Raw genomic sequence first — 18,610 nt, 5'->3', positions numbered from 1 at the left:
TTCTTTTTGATTCTTTGAGACAAAGTATCAGTATATAGCTCAGAATAGCCTCAAACTTGAAATCCTCCTCTGGAATGCTGTAATTACAGGTATGCACTACCATTCCCAGATAAACCTTTAGATTTCTTAAACATTAATGTGTGACCTTAGACTTTGGCTATGACCCACTTCCATAAAACTTATATAAAACTGCACATCATTTTTACTTTATTTTGTGTCTTATGTAAATATGTGACTTATAAAACATACTTTATATTTGGGCCAATATTATTTCCCAGTCACATAACAATATGTTTTATATAAATGGGGCTATTTTTTAAATTATCTTTAGGAAAAATGTCTTACTATAGAGACTATTTAACATAAAATGGTTTCTAAATATTTATGCTTTCTTTTTTTCTCCCCTAGGGTCTCCTAACTCTCAGACCAAGGTTTTTCCTCAAGACAAAGTGGTACTCGTAGGTTCAGATATAATCTTTTGTTGTATAAGTCAAAGCAAAGTGCTGGTAGCACAGATTGGCAGTACCCTTTGCCCCCTTATCCATCTTGATGAGAAAAATGTTGCAATCAAGATCCGTAATATTTCTGTTTCCGAAAATAGTGGAACAAATGTGATCTTCACAACAGATGATAACGTGTATGGAACAGTTATTTTTGCAGGATGTAAGTATATAATCTTCAAGAGAGAGCCTCTATAAACTTATTTAGCCCTTGACAGCCTAAATTCTTTTTCTGCAGGAAGCTTCTGTTTCTGTTTCTTTGTTTATTGATGTAAATGATAATACAAAGGCCTTGGAATTCTTGAGTGTTTCAATACTTTTCTCTGTAATGCACTTTTGCATTTCAAGTGAAAGGTAGATTATAAATTTTACAAAATTATATTCTTTTGTAATGGAATTTTCAGAGGTGATTTGCACTGTTCCTCACAGTTGTTGTTGGGGATGAAGATGAGTGAGTCAGCGATAGTGAGATTGCTTTTAAAGGGATATCCAGAAGTAGCCCTACAGTGAAGACAGAAATATATGTTGCTTTCATTTCTATGATTGCAGATCATGTTCTTGTCGTTCATACTACTAGAATAAGCCTTTTAACTTCATAATTGTACCTTCATTTGTAACATTTGAAGGATAGAGTTTAATATTTGTCAACTCAGGGCAACAGTTGAATTTCTCTAGAAACTTCCCAACTTGAGAATTAGGGCTCAAGACTGTCGCTTGCTTTCCATTATGAACATCTTGTTAATTCATCATTGAAAAGAATTTTGGAATAGGTGTATGCATGCACACACACACACACACACACACACACACACACACACACACATAAAAGAAGACTGGTTAAACTTGACTACACAAAAATTTTCTATAATTTGACATAAGCTGTCACCCTGCTATCTACATTAAACCAAAATTTATTTGAAAGAACTAAAATGAAAGAACACAGAGTTCCCACAGGCCAATAAGCACAGGTTTTCCTTGAAACTTAGAAGGTTATTATTAGAATACTCCTTTGAGTTCAGTGTTTTTAAAAGCCAGCACTTTATATCCCTTTTATATGTAGAACTTGAACATGTATTAAAATTGAAGAGTTAGCGTTTAAAAAAATTCTATAATTTGAAACAATGATCTTTTTTCATTTTCTAGTTCTTTTTTTAAAAATTTTTTATTGTGAAAATAGCATACACAGGGGTTACAATTACATGAGCGAGGTAATGAGTACATTTTTATCAAGTATTGTTGCCTCCTCCTTTGTTTCCCCTTCCCATCCCTGCCCTCCCATCTGCCCCCCCCAACTCACACATTTTCTAGTTCTGTCCAAACAAGGCCAGACTTGTTTGTTTTTTTCTTTTCTAGTTCTATCCAAACTTGTAACATGACTGATACTGTTAATATGTTTGGTACTTTTTTTAAAAACACACCATGTAGATAATAAATAATACTTTTACCTGTAGATTTTTCTGACTTACTGACACAGTTATCTCTGAGAGACTTGATCAACTAAAATAAGACTTTAAGAAGAAAATGATAGTTGGTTTCTCAAGTTGCTCTTGGGAATTTTTTTTTTGCTGTCCTTGGGCTTGAACTCTGGGCCTGGCCCACTGTCCCTGAGTCTCTTGGGCTACAGTGCCACTTCTGGCCTTTTCTGATTTGTTTATTGGAGATAAACATCTTATGGCCTTTTCTTCCCAGGCTGGCTTTTGAACTGTGAACCTCAGTTATCAGCCTCCTGAGTAGCTAAAATTACAGGCCTGAGCCACCAACGCCTAGCTCCCTTGGGAATTTCTAAGTGAGCCCACAGTTACTTTGCAGTACATATTAGTCCATCATTTCTAGTATAATAAAAACTGGCAAAAAATGCTGTGGAAAGAATGGTAATTCTTATATTTTTCAAAGATAAAATTATAAGTGTTAAATTATTTTTAATGATGTTTTTACTGTATTTGATTCTGGTACCCTGCATCTTGTATATACATTCTTCTAATTTGGGGAGGGGAATGGAAATAACAAAATGCTGAAATAAAAATACAGGCTAACCTATTGTAAAAATGAGATGTAGAAGACACTATGTTGAAAATGAACTTTACAACTTGGTGGGGAGGGAAGGGAAGAGTTGGGGAAGTGGGGTGGGAAGAGATTGTAGGGGAAAAACAAAGGAAGAGGTAACAATGCTCAATAGGAAATGTACTCATTACCTTACTCATGTAACTGTAACCTCTTGTACAGTTTCTTTACAATAAAAAATATACTAAAAATAAATTATTTTTAATGAAGCTGAATAAAACTATTAACATTTTATATAATTGCATTTTCATTTATGAGTTTTTACATGTAATTATTTTTATTTTTTATGTTAGACCCACCTGATATTCCACAAAAATTGAATTGTGAGACACATGATTTAAAAGAGATTGTTTGTACTTGGAATCCAGGAAGACCAACAGGATTAGTCGGCCCACGAAATACAAATTATACTTTATTTGAAAGGTAATGGTTACCATAAGAAGATGTCAAGGGGCTAGGAAGGTAGCTCAGTGGTAGAGCGCTTGCCTTGTATGCTTGAGGCCCTGGGTTCGATTCTTCAGCACCACATAATCAAAAAGAAAAAAGCCGGAAGAGGTGCTGTGGCTCAAGTGGTAGAGCGCTAGCCTTGAGCTGATGGGCTGAGGGACAGCGCCCAGGCCCAGAGTTTAGGACCGGACCCAAAAAAAAAAAAAAAGATGTCAAATGACAAGTACTTTGGAAGGGCATTTTTAAGTGACATAGGAAATATTCTGTTTTGTTCTTATTGCAAGATACATAGCTGAATATAGAAAACAATATAATCTTTAAAAACTGAAGCTTAACCACATTTAGACTCATGCTAGACAATTGAACCTTCAGATGTGAAAACCTTATTTGTGAGTGGTGGCTTGTGTCTAATTACTTTCTATGTTCTATATATTTTCTAGTCTGAGTATATAATATGTCAATAATTAGAAATGTAAACTTTTTAAGAAGACTAATTATTAGAGTGCTGAGTAAATAACTCAGGTGATAGACCCCTGAGTTTAGTCTCCTGTACCAAAAGGAGAGAGGGGAAAAGAGAAGGGAGAGAGCTTGAAGGAGAAGAGGAAGAGGAGAAATTTGCCCTTTTTCTATAATCCCTTGCTATTTGAAAATAATTTTCCTTTTAAATCACAGCTTTTCAAAGAAATATGTTACATTTAAAAGAGCTGAAACATTCACAAATGAAAGCTATCAGTTATTCTTCCAAATTCTTCCAGATCAAGAAATTTACAATTTTACTCTGCATGCTCAAAATCCTCTGGGAAAATCAGAATCAGCACAATTAGTCAATATAATGGAAAGAGGTAAGTAACCAGTGTCTTTAAAATAATTTTGGAAGTGGTAACGTGCCTTTGAAATCATGAAAAATGCTTCTACAGATGCATTAACTCAGATTCACCCAGCACACTGAGCAATGAATGACAGAGACTTGCAGTCTAGGGATAGAGGGCTTAAACCAAGTGCCTTATCATGTATCCTGGCATGTGAGTTGTAGATGAATCTGTTGTATTATTTGTAACATTGTCACTTTTACCCATTATTAACTTCCTGCTGTCTTCCTGACTTCTCATAGGATCAAAATGTAGTTGAGTGATGATAGTGCTTACAATTCTCTGTCTTCTGCCATTTCTTCTTTATTTATATGATTCTCTCCTGTCACTCAAATTATCATATGCATAATCAGTGGTGTAATGTGCCTTTTCTTTACCTTTCTTCTTGCCAACACCCCAACTTGAAATGTCTTTCTTCTATTTTGCCAGTTTTAGTCTGACTCTTCTTTTGAAGTCTACCTTTAGGTCTAGCTCCACTATAAGATTTCTCCTAACCTTATTACATTTATTACATTTTTTTTTTGCCAGTCCTGAGGCTTGAACTTGGTGTCTGGGCACTGTCTTTGAGTTTCTTTTGCTCAAGGCTAGCACTCTACCACTTGAGCCACATCTCCACTTCTAGCTTTTTCTGGTTATGTGATACTGAGGAATTGAACCCAGGGCTTCATGCATGCTAGGCAAGCACTCTACCACTAAGCCACATTCCCAGCTGATACTGAATTTTTTGTGGCAATGGACATCATGCTATGCATTGAGAACCTAGTGTAGCTGTCCCTAATTCTCATATTCACTCTTCCCTTTGTCATTCCTCACATATGATAGAAGTTTTCCTTAAAGAATACTGTGATATTACTGTGCTTTATATTCCCAACACCAGATGAAGAACCTTTGTTGTGATTGAGTCTTTAAAAATGTTGACATGGAGCTGGGTGCCGGTGGCTCACGCCTGTAATCCTAGCAACTCAGGAAGCTGAGATCTGAGGATCGCGGTTCAAAGCCAGCCCTGGCAGGAAAAGTCCGTGAGACTCTTAATCTCTAATAAACCACCAGAAAACCAAAAGTGGCGCTGTGGCTCAAGTGGTAGAGTGCTTGCCTTGAGCTGAAGAGTTGAGGGACAGCGCCCAGGCCCAGAGGTCAAGCCCCACGATCAACAACAACTACAAAAAAATGTATGGTGCTGGGATGTGGCTCAGTGGCAAAGAGCTTGCCTTGCAAGTACAATGTACTTGGTTTAATCCCCAGTACCAAAAGACAAAACAAAAAATGTTGGCATGACAGCAGCAAAAATAAAGTTTGTGGATTTCATATTTTTGTTCCCTGACAAAATGATACCTCAACTTTTTTTTCCATGCTAAGTCCTAGGGCTTGAACTCAGGGTCTTGCCCAAGCCTGGCACTCTACCACTTGAGCCACAACTCTACTTCTGGCTTTTGGTATGTATTTGGAGATAAGAGTCTCACAGACTTCCTACTTGGGTTAGCTTGTAACCATGATTCTCAGCCCAGACTCTAGAGTAGCTAGGATGAGACTTGTGAGCCACTGGTGTCCAGCTCTCCTTGATGTAAAAAAAAAACTTTTGTTTGTATTATGAGCCTGTTTCTCATCTCTAAAAGCATGTTTAAAGTAATTAAACTTGTAATTCTTTTTACAGTCTCTCCCCATACTCCTACTTCATTGAAAGTTAAGGACATTAATTCAACAGCTGTTATACTTTCTTGGCATTTACCAGGCAATTTTGCACAAATTAATCTTTTATGTCAAATTGAAATTAATAAAGCAAATTCAAAACAAGAATTGGTAAGTGACAATGTTCTATAAACATATTTTGGGTGGTTTTTGAATAAACATTTAGTTTTTAAAAATTATTAGGTAAAATTTTATGTGTAAGGCTCACAAATGATTAATTATGGAGATTTACTAAGAACCACAAAAGACATGTCCATGTAATAGCATTACATTAAGCATTGGAAAGCAATTGTAATAATGGAGATTTTTGAGCATAAGTTCAGATGTTCCCAGATGTTCTCTAGTATTTAGTACCTGGCATGGGTGGCTATTGCTCAATAAATTTGTGAATGAAGAGTAGTGTTTGGCACAAGCTAATGGACTAATTGGCACCAGAGTAGCAATGACTATTTTTTAATTATACAGTGAAACAATAAAGCAAGTTATAATTGGTAATTATAAGTCAAAACATGACTTTGTAGTATGTTCTAAATATATAGGTTGACTTATAATTTGTGATAAATCTAAAATAATATTGTATATAAATACTCATTCAGAAATTTACTCTTTTCTAGAAAATAAGTCAAAAGTATAAAATGTAATCTGCAGAACTTCTTTGTTAGAAGTTGAGGGCTAGACAAAGGTGACCCTGATCTGTTATCCCAGCTACTTGGGCAATAGAGATCAGAGGCTTGGGGATCAAGGCCAGTCTTGAAGAAAGTTAGTGAAATGCAATGTCAACCAACAAGCTGGGCACAGTGATATGCATTTGTATCACAGCTATGTGGGAACCCATTGGTAGAAGTCCACAGGGTCTGTTTCAGCCAGCCTTGTACCAAAAAACATGAGATCCTATCTGGAAAATAACTAAAATAAGAAGGGCCAGAGATATTGCTCAAGTGTACCCACTTGAGTAAGCATGTAGGACTGAAGTTTGGACCCCACTACTGCCAAAAATACATTAAAAAGCCAAGCAGACAAGACCTCAGATGCTTTGCTGAGACATGCAAATCTTTACATTTATTTAAGATTGTTTCATTGTAAGGTTATTTGTTTAGTTTAAATAAGTATTTATGGACTACTTATCATGCTAAATGTTTTAAGTGACATAGTAAAAGATGCATGAAAGATGATGATACCTGCCTTAAGGAAGATTCCATAGAACATCTAAAGAATAGATTTAAACCTCAAGGATTTAACAGATTACCAAATTATGTTCAAATGTATTGCATAATAAGTAACCATTCACTGACTGTCAAAAGTCTGCATTGTATACTTGGCCTCTATTACATAAAACCATTCCTGATTTGTATTAAAAATATATATTGGTATTGCAGAAGAGAATTTCTTGGTATTTACATACGAATTGAAATATGCTAGTTGATAAACTCTGACATTATAAATGTAAATGCATATGGAAATTTTGTTGATTTCTTTTAAAAATATAGAAGAGTTTCTGTGGGTCTATATCTATATATGTATTCATATAACATAGCATATGCACATATGACTTGGAAGAGAGATCAAAATGCAAGAATATTTAACAGAAATATGTGAGGGGGCTGGGAAGGTGGCTCAATGGTAGAGCACTTGCCTTGCATGCCTGAGGCCCTGGGTTCAATTCCTCAGCTCCACATAAGCAAAAAGAAAAAAGCCCAAAGTGGCGCTGTGGCTCAAATGGTAGAGCACTAGCCTTGAGCTGAAGAGCTGAGGGACAGTGCCCAGGCCCAGAGTTCAGGCCCCATGACCAGACCCTCCCCCCCCAAAAAAAAAGAAATATGTGAGATTTTTTTGCTTATAGTATTTCAATTTTTGTATACTTTTTATATTTTTCAAATAGCAGAATGCCACAATCAAAGGAGTAAAAAATGCAGATTATCTCATTGATGTGAACAAATTAAATCCATATACTAAATATACTTTTCGAATTCGTTGTTCTGCTGAAACTTTTTGGAAATGGAGCAAATGGAGCAATGAAAAACAACATTTAACCAAAGAAGCCAGTAAGTTAAATAAGTGTTGATAGCTAATTATTACTAATGGGGAAACGAGAAGATGTTAGACCAAATGACACCCAAATTCAATTATAGATAACCTCAAGAGTGATTTTTAACCTACTTTCTGGGGTCTGGAGATTGGTAGGAGTTGAGAGCTTAACTTTTCTGTTACTTCATTTTCTAAATGAAAGCCACTATACTGCTTAACATTTTTAGAGAATTCCAAATACCCTAAAGAAAAGTTGGGGGCACTGATATCTCACTTATTGGCATTTTCCACTAACATACATTTATGCCTCTTTAAGATACTGACTTGTAATCTTCTTTCCTAGTTCCTTCAAAGGGACCAGATATATGGAGAGAGTGGAGTTCTGATGGAAGAAACTTAGTAATCTATTGGAAGGTAAATATCTGATTTTTCCTTGGCTATTTAAATAACTTCATTATGTTCAACATACATTATGCTTAACATAAATATATTAGTTTGCCAATCAAGGAACCAAGACTTCTCAGACTGGCCACGTTTCTAGTATTGCTAGGAATCGTACCTGGTTTCTAGACTTGCAATTCCTCATTATTCTTAATTCATCACAATCATTGACCACAATCATTGTAATGAGGGTCTTCTCTCAATTGTAAGCACACTTTAACTTTAGGATGCTGATAAAGTTCTTGGGGGTTCATGAGTTCCCTCTCCCTCACTTTCATCAGAAACCCAGCCCCAGAACTACAAGTTAACATCTCAAGTGTTAATATATTTTTCTTCTTATGAATGAACCAAGTCTCACACAGTGTCATATTCTGAAAGATTTTGGAAAAAGAAAAAAGTGACACAAAAATGTTTGTTGAAGTATTTTAGTACTAAAGAAAATTGTAAAAAATTTAAATTTGATTTGTTTAAGAAATTATCTAGTATACTGATAAAATGATGCATGAAATACACAGTCACTACAATCCATCTAATTGTATTAGCATGGGTATTTGTATATTATAGAAGAGTGAAAAGAATAGAATTTTACAGTTTGATGAGAACAAGGAATTTCTTTCCATTCTATAACGCAGAGTTCAGACAAGATGAGTTAAATTTAAACCATTTAGTAACATAAAGAAAATAGCTCAGCTGGGCGCTGGTGGCTCACGCCTGTAATCCTAGCTACTCAAGAGGCTGAGATCTGAGGATTGCGGTTCAAAGCCAGCCCAGGCAGGAAAGACTGTGAGACTCCTATTTCCAATAAACCACCAGAAAACCGGAAGTGGCGCTGTAGCTCAAGTGGTAGAGCACTCACCTTGAGCTGAAGAGCTGAGGGACAGCGCCCAGGCCCAGAGTTCAAGCCCCACCACCAACCCAAAAAAAAAAAAAAAATAGCTCAACACCTACATCTAAACAGCGTGAATCATTATTGAAAAGGTAGACATTCAGGAGATTTTTTTTCTTTCAACTTTTATCTGTTTTCTAATTTTTTTAATACATATTTACAACTTTAAGACAACAAATGCTTTAAAAATACACTGCTATAATTACTTACTCTGTTTTGTTTGTTCATAAGTAGAGGAATGTTCCTAACCACGTTAGGTTTTTGTATTTACTTAATTTAAAATTTTCTTTCTACTGTTATTCTTAATGGCAAGTATGAATTTTCTTCAGTATCTCATTCTGATCTACACACATCTCAATGGATTTTAAGTTTATATTTCATAATTTGACATTCTTTTTTCTAATGTTACTTTGTTATTGTGGACAAAACTTCCAGTTTAGACTTAATGACCATACTTTCGTTTTGCAAATTTTTAATAGAATTTGTTTTTGGTTTTTCACAGCCTTTATCCATTAGTGATGCGAATGGAAAAATACTTTCTTATAATGTGTCCTGTTCGTCCCATGAGGAAACACAGTTCCTTTCTGAGGTCCTTGACCCTCAACACAAAGCAGAGCTACCACTCAGTAAAAGGGACTGTATTATCAGTGTGGTGGCAAAGAATTCTGCTGGCTCATCGCCACCTTCTAAAATACCTACTATTGAAATCCCAAATGGTGAGTACTTCATACAACTTAGAATATGAATTAATTTTAAAAAAGAGATACACATGGTTGACATTGAACAAGATGCATTGTATCCATAAACTGATTTGTTGATTGGCAACTACGTTAAGATGATAAAAAATTTAAAGACAACCTACTGTTGACATTTCTTGTTCTTACAGAATGTAGACCACCTTGTTCTTCTGCTGAAATTTATATTACATCGAATAGCAAGCAGATCATTCATGACTCACTGAGAGGTTGCAGGTGTTAGTATGGATGGGAAATGCGTACACTAACATAAAATAATCAATGGATCCAGTTTGTTACGTAATGTTGGAAAGTTATAGTTGAAGATAGTACTCTTAAAAAGAAATACTTTAACTGGGAATATTAACTTCAGATATCTTCCCCAAGACTAAGTCAGTGTTTGTGAAGGTAGGCTAGTTTGCAAAAGGAGAAAAAAAAAACCCACTAGTTTTAATTGGCAGGGTTGATAAGAAAGTCTTCCTAAAGTCTACATTAAATCTTTAATAGAGGCTTTGGGGAAAATGGTGGTGAAATTTTAGAATTATTAGTTCTGTCCTTTAAATTTTACAGATTATCTGTGACAACTTCATTTCTTCTTAGCTTCTATGAGGACTTTTTAAAATTAGAGTATAATACTCTTCCATTAGGATATTTTCACACACACATGTATAATGTACTTGGGTAATACTTAGTCCCCTATTATCTGCCTTGGCCTCTCTTTCTGCCTACTGGCTCCCTTCCTCTTCCTGAATAGCTGGACAAGTCATGAATTTTAAATGTCCTTTTATACTTCTTCCAATTAACTTCTCTTTCTAGTCATTTATCTTCTTGCCACCTTCTGTGCAGCCCAGTGTGAGAACAATTTGTTAGAAAAAGAAGCAAACAGAAACTGTTCTAACCAGGTGCTGGTGGCCTGTCATCCTAGTTACTCAGGAGACTGAGATCTGAGGATCGTAGTTCAAAGCCAGCCCGGGCAGGAAAGTCCATGAGACTCTTATTGTCAATAAACCACTCAGAAAGTGGCACTGTGGCTCAAGAGTGCTAGCCTTGAGTTGAAGAGCTAAGGGACAGCCCCAGAGTTCAAGCCCCATGACCAAAAAAATCTGGTCTAGTTAGGGTTCTTTTTGTTTTCTCAGCTCTTAGCTAGAACAGGTTCTTACTCCTTATTACTGATCTGGTTCTTGGTTCTGTTCAAGGCAGCAGCCATAAGTATAATTAGGAAGAGGGAAAAGAGGGAATGAGGAATGCACAGAAAGTTTCAAGGACATTAGCTGAACCCAGATAGCAGGGTAAGGCACCAGGCACTGGCGCACCAGATGCAGGGAATATAGCCATTAATTTGACCCTGGCCAAGGAAAAAAAGAGCCCATCAGTCATTTAGGATAAATGCCCTCACAATGACAGGGAACAGTTATCCTTTAACTGCTCTAGTTCTACCTGAGAAGATGGTGATTTACTGAGCTAACCACACTCGGGTCCTGATGGAGCCCCAGGACACTCGTGCTGCTGCAGGATTTCCTTGTTTGTGACTCTGCAGCATCAGTTTAGGTTTATGTTGTGGGTTTATAATCATATTCAGCCACAAAGCTGTCTTATGTCCAAAGACTCTTCTGAATTCTAAGACAAATTGTCTTCCGTTTAATAGTAGCAGTTCTATTATTTCACATGTGTTTTTAAAAAAAAAAAACCCTTTCCATGGCTACAGTATAAATCAGTCAGAAATTACTCTTTCCTCCTGTTCCTGTGGACAGTATTTACCTCTCTTTTGACCTCATGGTGCTGGCCCACTGCCCTGCCCCTGCCCAGATTCCTCATCCTCATCAGATCTAGCAGGACAGGAAAACCACACTCCCACATACTTCCCTTCCTGACCTCACCCAGCCTAGGTACCCTGCCCACAATAGTCCATGGGTCTCTGTGGAAGCCCACTCTAGTGCTCCACACCAGCCAACACATCTCATAGCTCTCTGTACCTGTCCTTGGTGCTTTTCTCCTGCTTTGTCAATCTCTGGGTCCAGGTAAGTGCTAGAGTTTTCCAATAAAAATAACAGAGAAGCACTTCAAATCTTTGCCAAACATTTGCATATCTTGAGCATTGTTTTATAATCTGTACATAGTAAGGTATTCTTACAACTCCTGTCCATTTTTATGAAGCTTGCCTTAAGTTAGTTTGTAATGCCAATACAATATCCTTCTTTCTTATTAAAGATGATCTCAAAGTAGAGGAGGTTGTTGGAATTGGAAAGAAGATTCTCCTCAGCTGGCATCACAACCCCAACATGACTTGTGACTATGTTATTAAATGGTGTAACTCATCAAGGTCTGAGCACTGCCTCATGGACTGGAAAAAAGTTTCTTCAAACAGCACTGAAACTATCATAGAATCTGGTAAGATTAGTGCTTCTCAGGATTCCTATAAAATATTTTTTAAGCCACACACCATGACTAGATGCAGCAAAATAATCAATGGGGCAGGTATACGTCTATTTAATCTTTCTGGAAGGTTGTTTGTAACGATATGTATGAAAAGATTCAAATCTTTTGATCTGGGAATTGCTTAGGAATTTATTCTGAGGAATAATCAGAGAACAACATGAATTTCCATCTAAGAATATTCTTTTCTTGACAACATTATTTGTAGTCAAGAAAAACTGTGAAAACAACTTGAATAGCAAATAATAGAATGAGTCAATAATGGCACTATTGAGAAATGTACTGTTGAGAAAGTAACTAAAAGGTATGTCAGAGATGACACGTCAGGGGAAGAGCTCTTCAGAGAAGAGGAGCATACAGCCCCTCTGCAACCTCCCCACAGTCCCATGCCTTTGTTTGCTTAGGTTACTGAGGCTGGGAAAAATGGTGCACTGAGGACTTGTCACCATCACCTTTCACTTTCCTTGATGGGAGACAAAGGGCTGCCAGTGGTGGAAGTAGGCATAAGGAGAGGCTTGCAGTCAGTTGCCCACCTGCTGGTTAGCCTATGAGTCTTTCAGGTGAAGCATGAGAAGGAGCCCTTGGTAACCCAGGGGCTCAGCCTACCTATCTTGTGGAATTAAAGTCTAATGCAGTGTCATTGTTCCTTCTACTGAACTAGTTAGTGTGGTGCCTGCCCCATGGAGTTTCTGCTGCCCCATAGCCTGTGGGTAGCCATGCCTTCTGAGTCGTCCCAGCTCCTGCTTCTCCCTCATGTATTGGTGAAGCGTGCAGGAGAGCAAGAGGCCTGGAGCAACAGCTTTTCTGCCTTCCCTACTTTTTTATGGTTTCCATGGTTATATAATGAGGTGGAGTCCCATTCAGAGTTTCAGTGCTGGGAAATTATCTTTTACTTTCTGTTGAGCTTTGGGAACAGCATGTGGCATGCAACAAACACTTTTGAACTCCTTTCTCTTCAGCCGTCCTCTCATTCCACTGTCCTCTCTTTTTTTTAATAGCCTTAGCATATGTCCCTAGTGCTTTCATCCATGCAGGCTCACTGAAGAGGCAGAACCTTGTGGAATATCTGGCCTGTAAATAGCATGTAATTTTAACAGAAAAGGAGGTACAGATTTACTAGTGAAATAAAATTCTAATCTCTAGCATGCTTTTCTTTAAAGAAGAAAAATTACACTTACCCCAGCACATAGCAAACATTTAAGGAAAAATGGTTCAAGAAAAGAAGCCTGGTGCCAGTAGCTCACACCTGTAATCCTAGCTACTCAGGAGGCTGAGATCTGAGGACTGCAGTTCAAAGCCAGCCCAGGCAGGAAAGTCTGTGAGACTCTTACCTCCAATTAATGACCAGAAAACTGGAAGTGGTGCTGTGTCTCAAAATGGTAGAACACTAGCCTTGAGCTGAAGAGCTCAGGGAGAGCACCCAGGCCTAGAGCTCAAGCCCTGTGACCAACCAAAAAAAAAGAAAAGTAGTTAAAATTGAGACAATCAATTCTATTTTCCTTTGGTGGTATGATTCTTTTAGAGGCTGACCATCTCACATGCCTGTGGATGATTGGTATTGTTTGGGCGCAGAACTGGAGAACTAATGTTGTTACTAACAACCTTAGAGTAATTGTGTTTCTGCACATGAAATGCCATAATTTCCTCTAGAATTGTCTTCCTAGAACATCTCTGATGAGCTCCTACTTGTCCTTCAATGCCCTTTTTGGAAGATCTCTGTGGTGTCTTAGCATCTGCTACGTGCTGTGTGATTGTTACCACTGCTCATGTGCCTTCCCACCACTCTGTCAACTTCATGTCAGAGACTTATTTTTTTCATTTCTGGTTTTCCCTTATTGCAATTGTAGTGTATCAAGAAAGTATTTTAAAAATATGTTTTCATCTGAGTGCTGGTGGCTCATGCCTGTAATCCTAGCTGCTCAGGAGGCTGAGATCTGAGGATCATGGTTCAAAGCCAGCTCAGGCAGGAAAGTCTGTGAGACTCTTGTCTCCAATTAATCACCATAAAACCTGAAATGTAGCTGTGGCTCAAGTGGTAGAGCACTAGCCTTGAGTAAAAAGAAGCTCAGGACAGTATCCAGGCCCTGAGTTCAAGCCCCAGGAGACAGACGACTGACAGACACATAGACAGACAGACAGACAGACACACACACACACACACACACACACACACACGTACGTTTCAAGTTAAGATACTTCCCTTACATGTCTTGAAGAGATATCTCACTTAGTGATACTTTGTGACAGTGGATAGAGGAACAGACTCTTAGTTCTGGTCCTTTATATTGAAGTTTCAAGGTAGAGTGGAACTCTTAGTATGCTTAGAGCAAAGTTTCTTCTCAGCACCATGAATGGAAGCGGGAGGTGGGGGGGGGGGGAGTATTACAAAAGTATGATGACGACTTGAATTACTATGCATATATCATTTTGTATGTACATGTAAAAGTTTACTGATTTGTCGTTCTTCCCATAGATCAGTTTCGTTCAGGTATAAGATACCATTTTTTCCTGTATGGGTGTAGAAACCAAGGTTATCAACTACTGCGTTCCATAATTGGATACATAGAAGAACTGGGTAAGTAAAAGTTGAATGGGTAAGTTTTTTTTTTTCAGAGTTTAGGTAATTTCAAAAAATATTTTAAAATAAGTTAAGCTATTTAGTTGAAGCCAGGTGCTGGTGGCTCACGCCTGTAATCCTAGCTACTCAGGAGGCTGAGATCTGAGGACTGCGGTTCAAACCTAGCCTGGTCAGGAAAGTCATGAGGCTCTTATTTCCAATTAATCACTAGAATGCTGGAAGTGGCGCTGTGGCTCAAGTGGTAGAGGGCTGGCTGAGCTGAAGAGCTGAGGGACAGCGCCCAGGCCCAGAGTTCAAGCCCCACAACCAACCAAAAAAAAAAAAAAAAAAATTTTTAGTTGAAGGTAGATACAATAATTGGCTTAGTAAACTTAAATTTATTTGGTTATTTAGCCTGTTTACTTCACTGCTTTATTACTATTTCCACTGAGAAAATTCATCTTAACTTGATATCAGAAATGCTTGATTTGCCTTATACAAGTTTAAGAAACTGTTAATTTATTCAAGACTAGCAATGAAGAGGAGAAATAAAATTGAAATCTACATGCATGGCCATTTAAAGATGTTTCTATATGAGTTTTGTGTAAAACTTTTAAGTTTCACCTTGGTTCCTATAATACTTTGATCTATAGTTATTAATATGTAAGTATGGTGACAGTATCACTGTAATGACATCTAATTTATAAATAGAGTACAGTTTTTAATTCCAAGTTTAGCTTTTATGAGAACCCTGAAATCTCATGAGCCATGTGGTCTTGCTCAGTGTTGGTAAACTTGCCTTCAGTGATTTAGTTTCTTCTTTTTTACAGCTCCAATTGTTGCACCAAACTTCACTGTTGAAGATACATCTTCAGATTCCATATTAGTAAAATGGGAAGATATTCCTGTGGAAGAACTTAGAGGTTTCTTAAGAGGATACTTATTTTACTTTCAGAAAGGAGAAAAAGACACATCTAAGATGAGGGGTTTGGAACCAGGTGAATGAATTGCTGGTATGACTGTGGAAGCTTTCATTAGCTACAGCATAAAAGAAAATGCTGCTGAGTAGTTTAACATTACAAAGTTCCCAAACTTTGTGAAAAATAAAGAATGCAGATATTTTATGAACATAGGAATTTTAAAATTTCTTTTAAGAAATCATTTATTTATGTTTTAGTTTGATTTTAGGCTCCCTGGGGGCTTCCAGGCCTCCATTGTAATTGACCAAGAGCTATCAGTGCAGTCAGTGTCTGCCTCAGTCTTGACTAATATAGCTTCTAAGAGCTGACTGAGCCTCCCTAGGTCATGTGACTTATGTGATTCTCAGACCTTAAAAAAAAAAAGGGAAACCCTAAATACCAAGATCCAAAGTAAAATAATTTTCCTCAAATGCTCTGAAATTTTACACTTGAACCAGTTAAAATTCTAGTGTCTGGATTTCCAGTTAGACACAGTCATTCAAGTTAGAGTAAAAGAGAAGAAGAAACTTGATTTCATAAAGCCACCAAGGAGAGAGTGCAAGAGACAAGACAAGAGCCAAAAAAAGAATTCTGACACTTTTGAATGGACATGAGGCAGCGACTCAACATAGTAGGAAAATGGTAAAATCTAAGAGCACCATCAAATCTCATTGAGAAGTAGATTGATTAATCCTGAAGGACCAGTATTGAAGACAGATAGCTGAGACAAAGATGGCTGAACAGAGGAAGTTAAGGAAATATCCTAGAACTAGGAACCTGAGTATTAAAAAGTAAAAGAATCCATCAAGTATAATAAAATATCTGTGTACATATACCAGATATAGAAAGAGAATCAAAGCCAGGGTCATTGGCTCATTCTTATAATCCTAGCTGCTCAGGAGTCAAATCTGATGATGGCAGTTGGAAGCCAGAGAGTAGGGAAGTCTGTGATACTCTTATATCCTATTAACTAGGGAAAAAAACCTTTTTGTGGTTTAAGTGATTGGACACAAGCCTTGAACAAAAAAAGCTAAGAATAGCGCTCAGGCTTTAAGGTCAAGCTTTAGTACTAGGGCACAAGTACATACAACACATACACATACACACAAACATGCACACACAATCAGAGAAAAATAGGTCATGTGGAGGTGATCAGGAGGAAGAATGGTGGCAAACTTCCCAGCAACCCTCAGTAATAGGTCCCACAGTATGTGCAGAATATTGAGGAAATTTATCTTGAAACTGCCAGTCTACCAGCTAGTATAAGAGTATGAGGGTAGAATGGAAACGTTTATAGACAAACATTGTGTACAAGGCTTTGTACACATTTTGTTTCTGGGAACCTTGCTGCTTTTATCAGGAAGTTGGTGAAAGAGTTCCTCACCCTCACAGTGAGGAAAGGACTGGAAAAGACCCAGGAAGCAGTGAGGAGAGTAGATGCGGCCCCGAGGGCAGCAGGCTGGGTGACTTCCAGTCCAGTGCAGGAGGCAGGGAAGGAGGCCTTCAGAGGGAGGTAGCAAGGCCTGTGTGGATCTGGAATTGTGTTTGAATATATGAAAATTGTAAGTATTCACTGGAGGATGTGGAAAGGACTAGGAATTGATACATTTTAACAAATCAAGCAAATGAAGGAGAGAGCATGTAACAAAAGCAGTTTTCCTTATCAGGAACTCATTTATATATTTAAAAAAAGATGAGAAGGAAATACGGAGATAACCCAAAAAAACCTGATAATGTTTTGAAGTAGTTAAGGAGGATGACGGTGGGACTGGTGGAGAATGCCTTCAGTGTTACTAATCACTGAGTAGTAATGTAATTTTTACATCATCTTGCATTATTTTTGTTGACATTTTTAACATCAAAGGGGTTAAACAGTGCTTCACAGTTGCTTTGTAAGTGTTTCAAAAGCTGCTTCCTAGTCTCACATTTGAGAATTTCCATAACACTAGTCCTTTTCTAAGTGGTTTGCAGTCGCCTCTGGACCCATCCGGCCCCTGGCCTCTGACTAACAGGCAGGATCTCCCGAGTATGTTTAGGTTGCAGTGGTTTTTGAGCTCTTAGTCACAGACAGGGAGTGACATGTATGTATTGCCTGCTCTAGAGGATGTGAATGAAAAGTACACAGCACTGACAGAAAGTCATGATATTCTTTCAGAGTCAAATAAACTCAAGTTCTGAGTAATGTCAGTGTAATTCCTGACAGGAAGAGGTAGAACTTGAACAAGGCTCTGGCTGGCCCAGCTCCATCATCTGCTTGTGGGGTGGTCAGGGTCCAGAGTCATTGAAAGGGTAGTTTCACAAGCATCTATAACCATAGGTTTAAAATGGTATTGAGGTGAATTAGACTGTTCATTTTAAAAGTAGGTCGTTCTGACATCAAGATAAAGAACATTACGGACATATCCCAGAAGACACTGAGAATTGCCGATCTTCAAGGTAAAACAAGTTACCGTCTGGTCCTGCAAGCCTACACTGATGGCGGCGTGGGCCCCAAGAAGAGCATGTTTGTAGTGACGAAAGAGAACTGTAAGTTCAGCCAAGATGCCTTCCACACTTGAATTGATGACATTCCTAGTGACTTTCACTGCTCTGTTCAAAAGCTGGCACATTTTGTTGATTTTTGTATCAGGTAGAAAGTATTGTGTGTTGAGCCTGTTTCCAAATGAGTGCCTAAGAAGTTAATGAAGTGGTGGTAAATCTAAATCTAGAGGTCTGAATGCAGATGGAATTTTTCTGAATTCAGTGTAGTTTCCTAGCTAGGTTATGATTTTTAACACGTGTAAGAAAATTGGAGGAATATCTTTCTAAATTTGTCATTCAGCACAGCACTTAGAAATGTGAGATAGTAGAGAATAATAGCCTTAGCTATCTATAAACAGCAGAGAACTTTGTTTTGATTCCTGGCTTGTCCTCTACCTTGAGCTGGAGTAGAGTTCAGGTACAGAACTTAAAGGATGTAATTTTCCAGAGCAGTAGTTATCACCTGGGGTGACTTTTGTACCCTGGCAATAA

At 37.7% G+C, this 18,610-nt stretch overlaps 1 protein-coding gene across 3 annotated transcripts in view; it reads left to right on the top strand.

Annotated features, from left to right (window-relative positions):
* Lifr (LIF receptor subunit alpha) overlaps positions 1–18,610 on the top strand; it is a 55,228-nt gene that overhangs the window by 30,355 nt on the left and 6,263 nt on the right. Inside the window, exons 7-17 of one of the 3 annotated variants that reach the window (XM_042690521.1) lie at positions 409–663; positions 2,855–2,984; positions 3,681–3,850; positions 5,529–5,674; positions 7,446–7,605; positions 7,932–8,002; positions 9,418–9,631; positions 11,858–12,037; positions 14,556–14,657; positions 15,470–15,637; positions 17,960–18,124. In XM_042690521.1, the coding sequence (XP_042546455.1) occupies positions 409–663; positions 2,855–2,984; positions 3,681–3,850; positions 5,529–5,674; positions 7,446–7,605; positions 7,932–8,002; positions 9,418–9,631; positions 11,858–12,037; positions 14,556–14,657; positions 15,470–15,637; positions 17,960–18,124 (1,761 nt within the window). Of the gene's footprint in view, positions 1–408; positions 664–2,854; positions 2,985–3,680; positions 3,851–5,528; positions 5,675–7,442; positions 7,606–7,931; positions 8,003–9,417; positions 9,632–11,857; positions 12,038–14,555; positions 14,658–15,469; positions 15,638–17,959; positions 18,125–18,610 lie in introns of all 3 variants that reach the window. The other 2 variants (XM_042690520.1, XM_042690519.1) reach the window with 2 other exon arrangements.

This window comes from Dipodomys spectabilis, unplaced genomic scaffold (genome assembly GCF_019054845.1).
Source record: "Dipodomys spectabilis isolate Male_0828 unplaced genomic scaffold, ASM1905484v1 ptg000138l, whole genome shotgun sequence".
Classification (NCBI taxonomy): Eukaryota; Metazoa; Chordata; class Mammalia; order Rodentia; family Heteromyidae; genus Dipodomys; species Dipodomys spectabilis.
The sequence above is the reverse complement of the archived record's forward strand: the minus strand, read 5'-3'. Positions and strand labels throughout refer to the sequence as shown.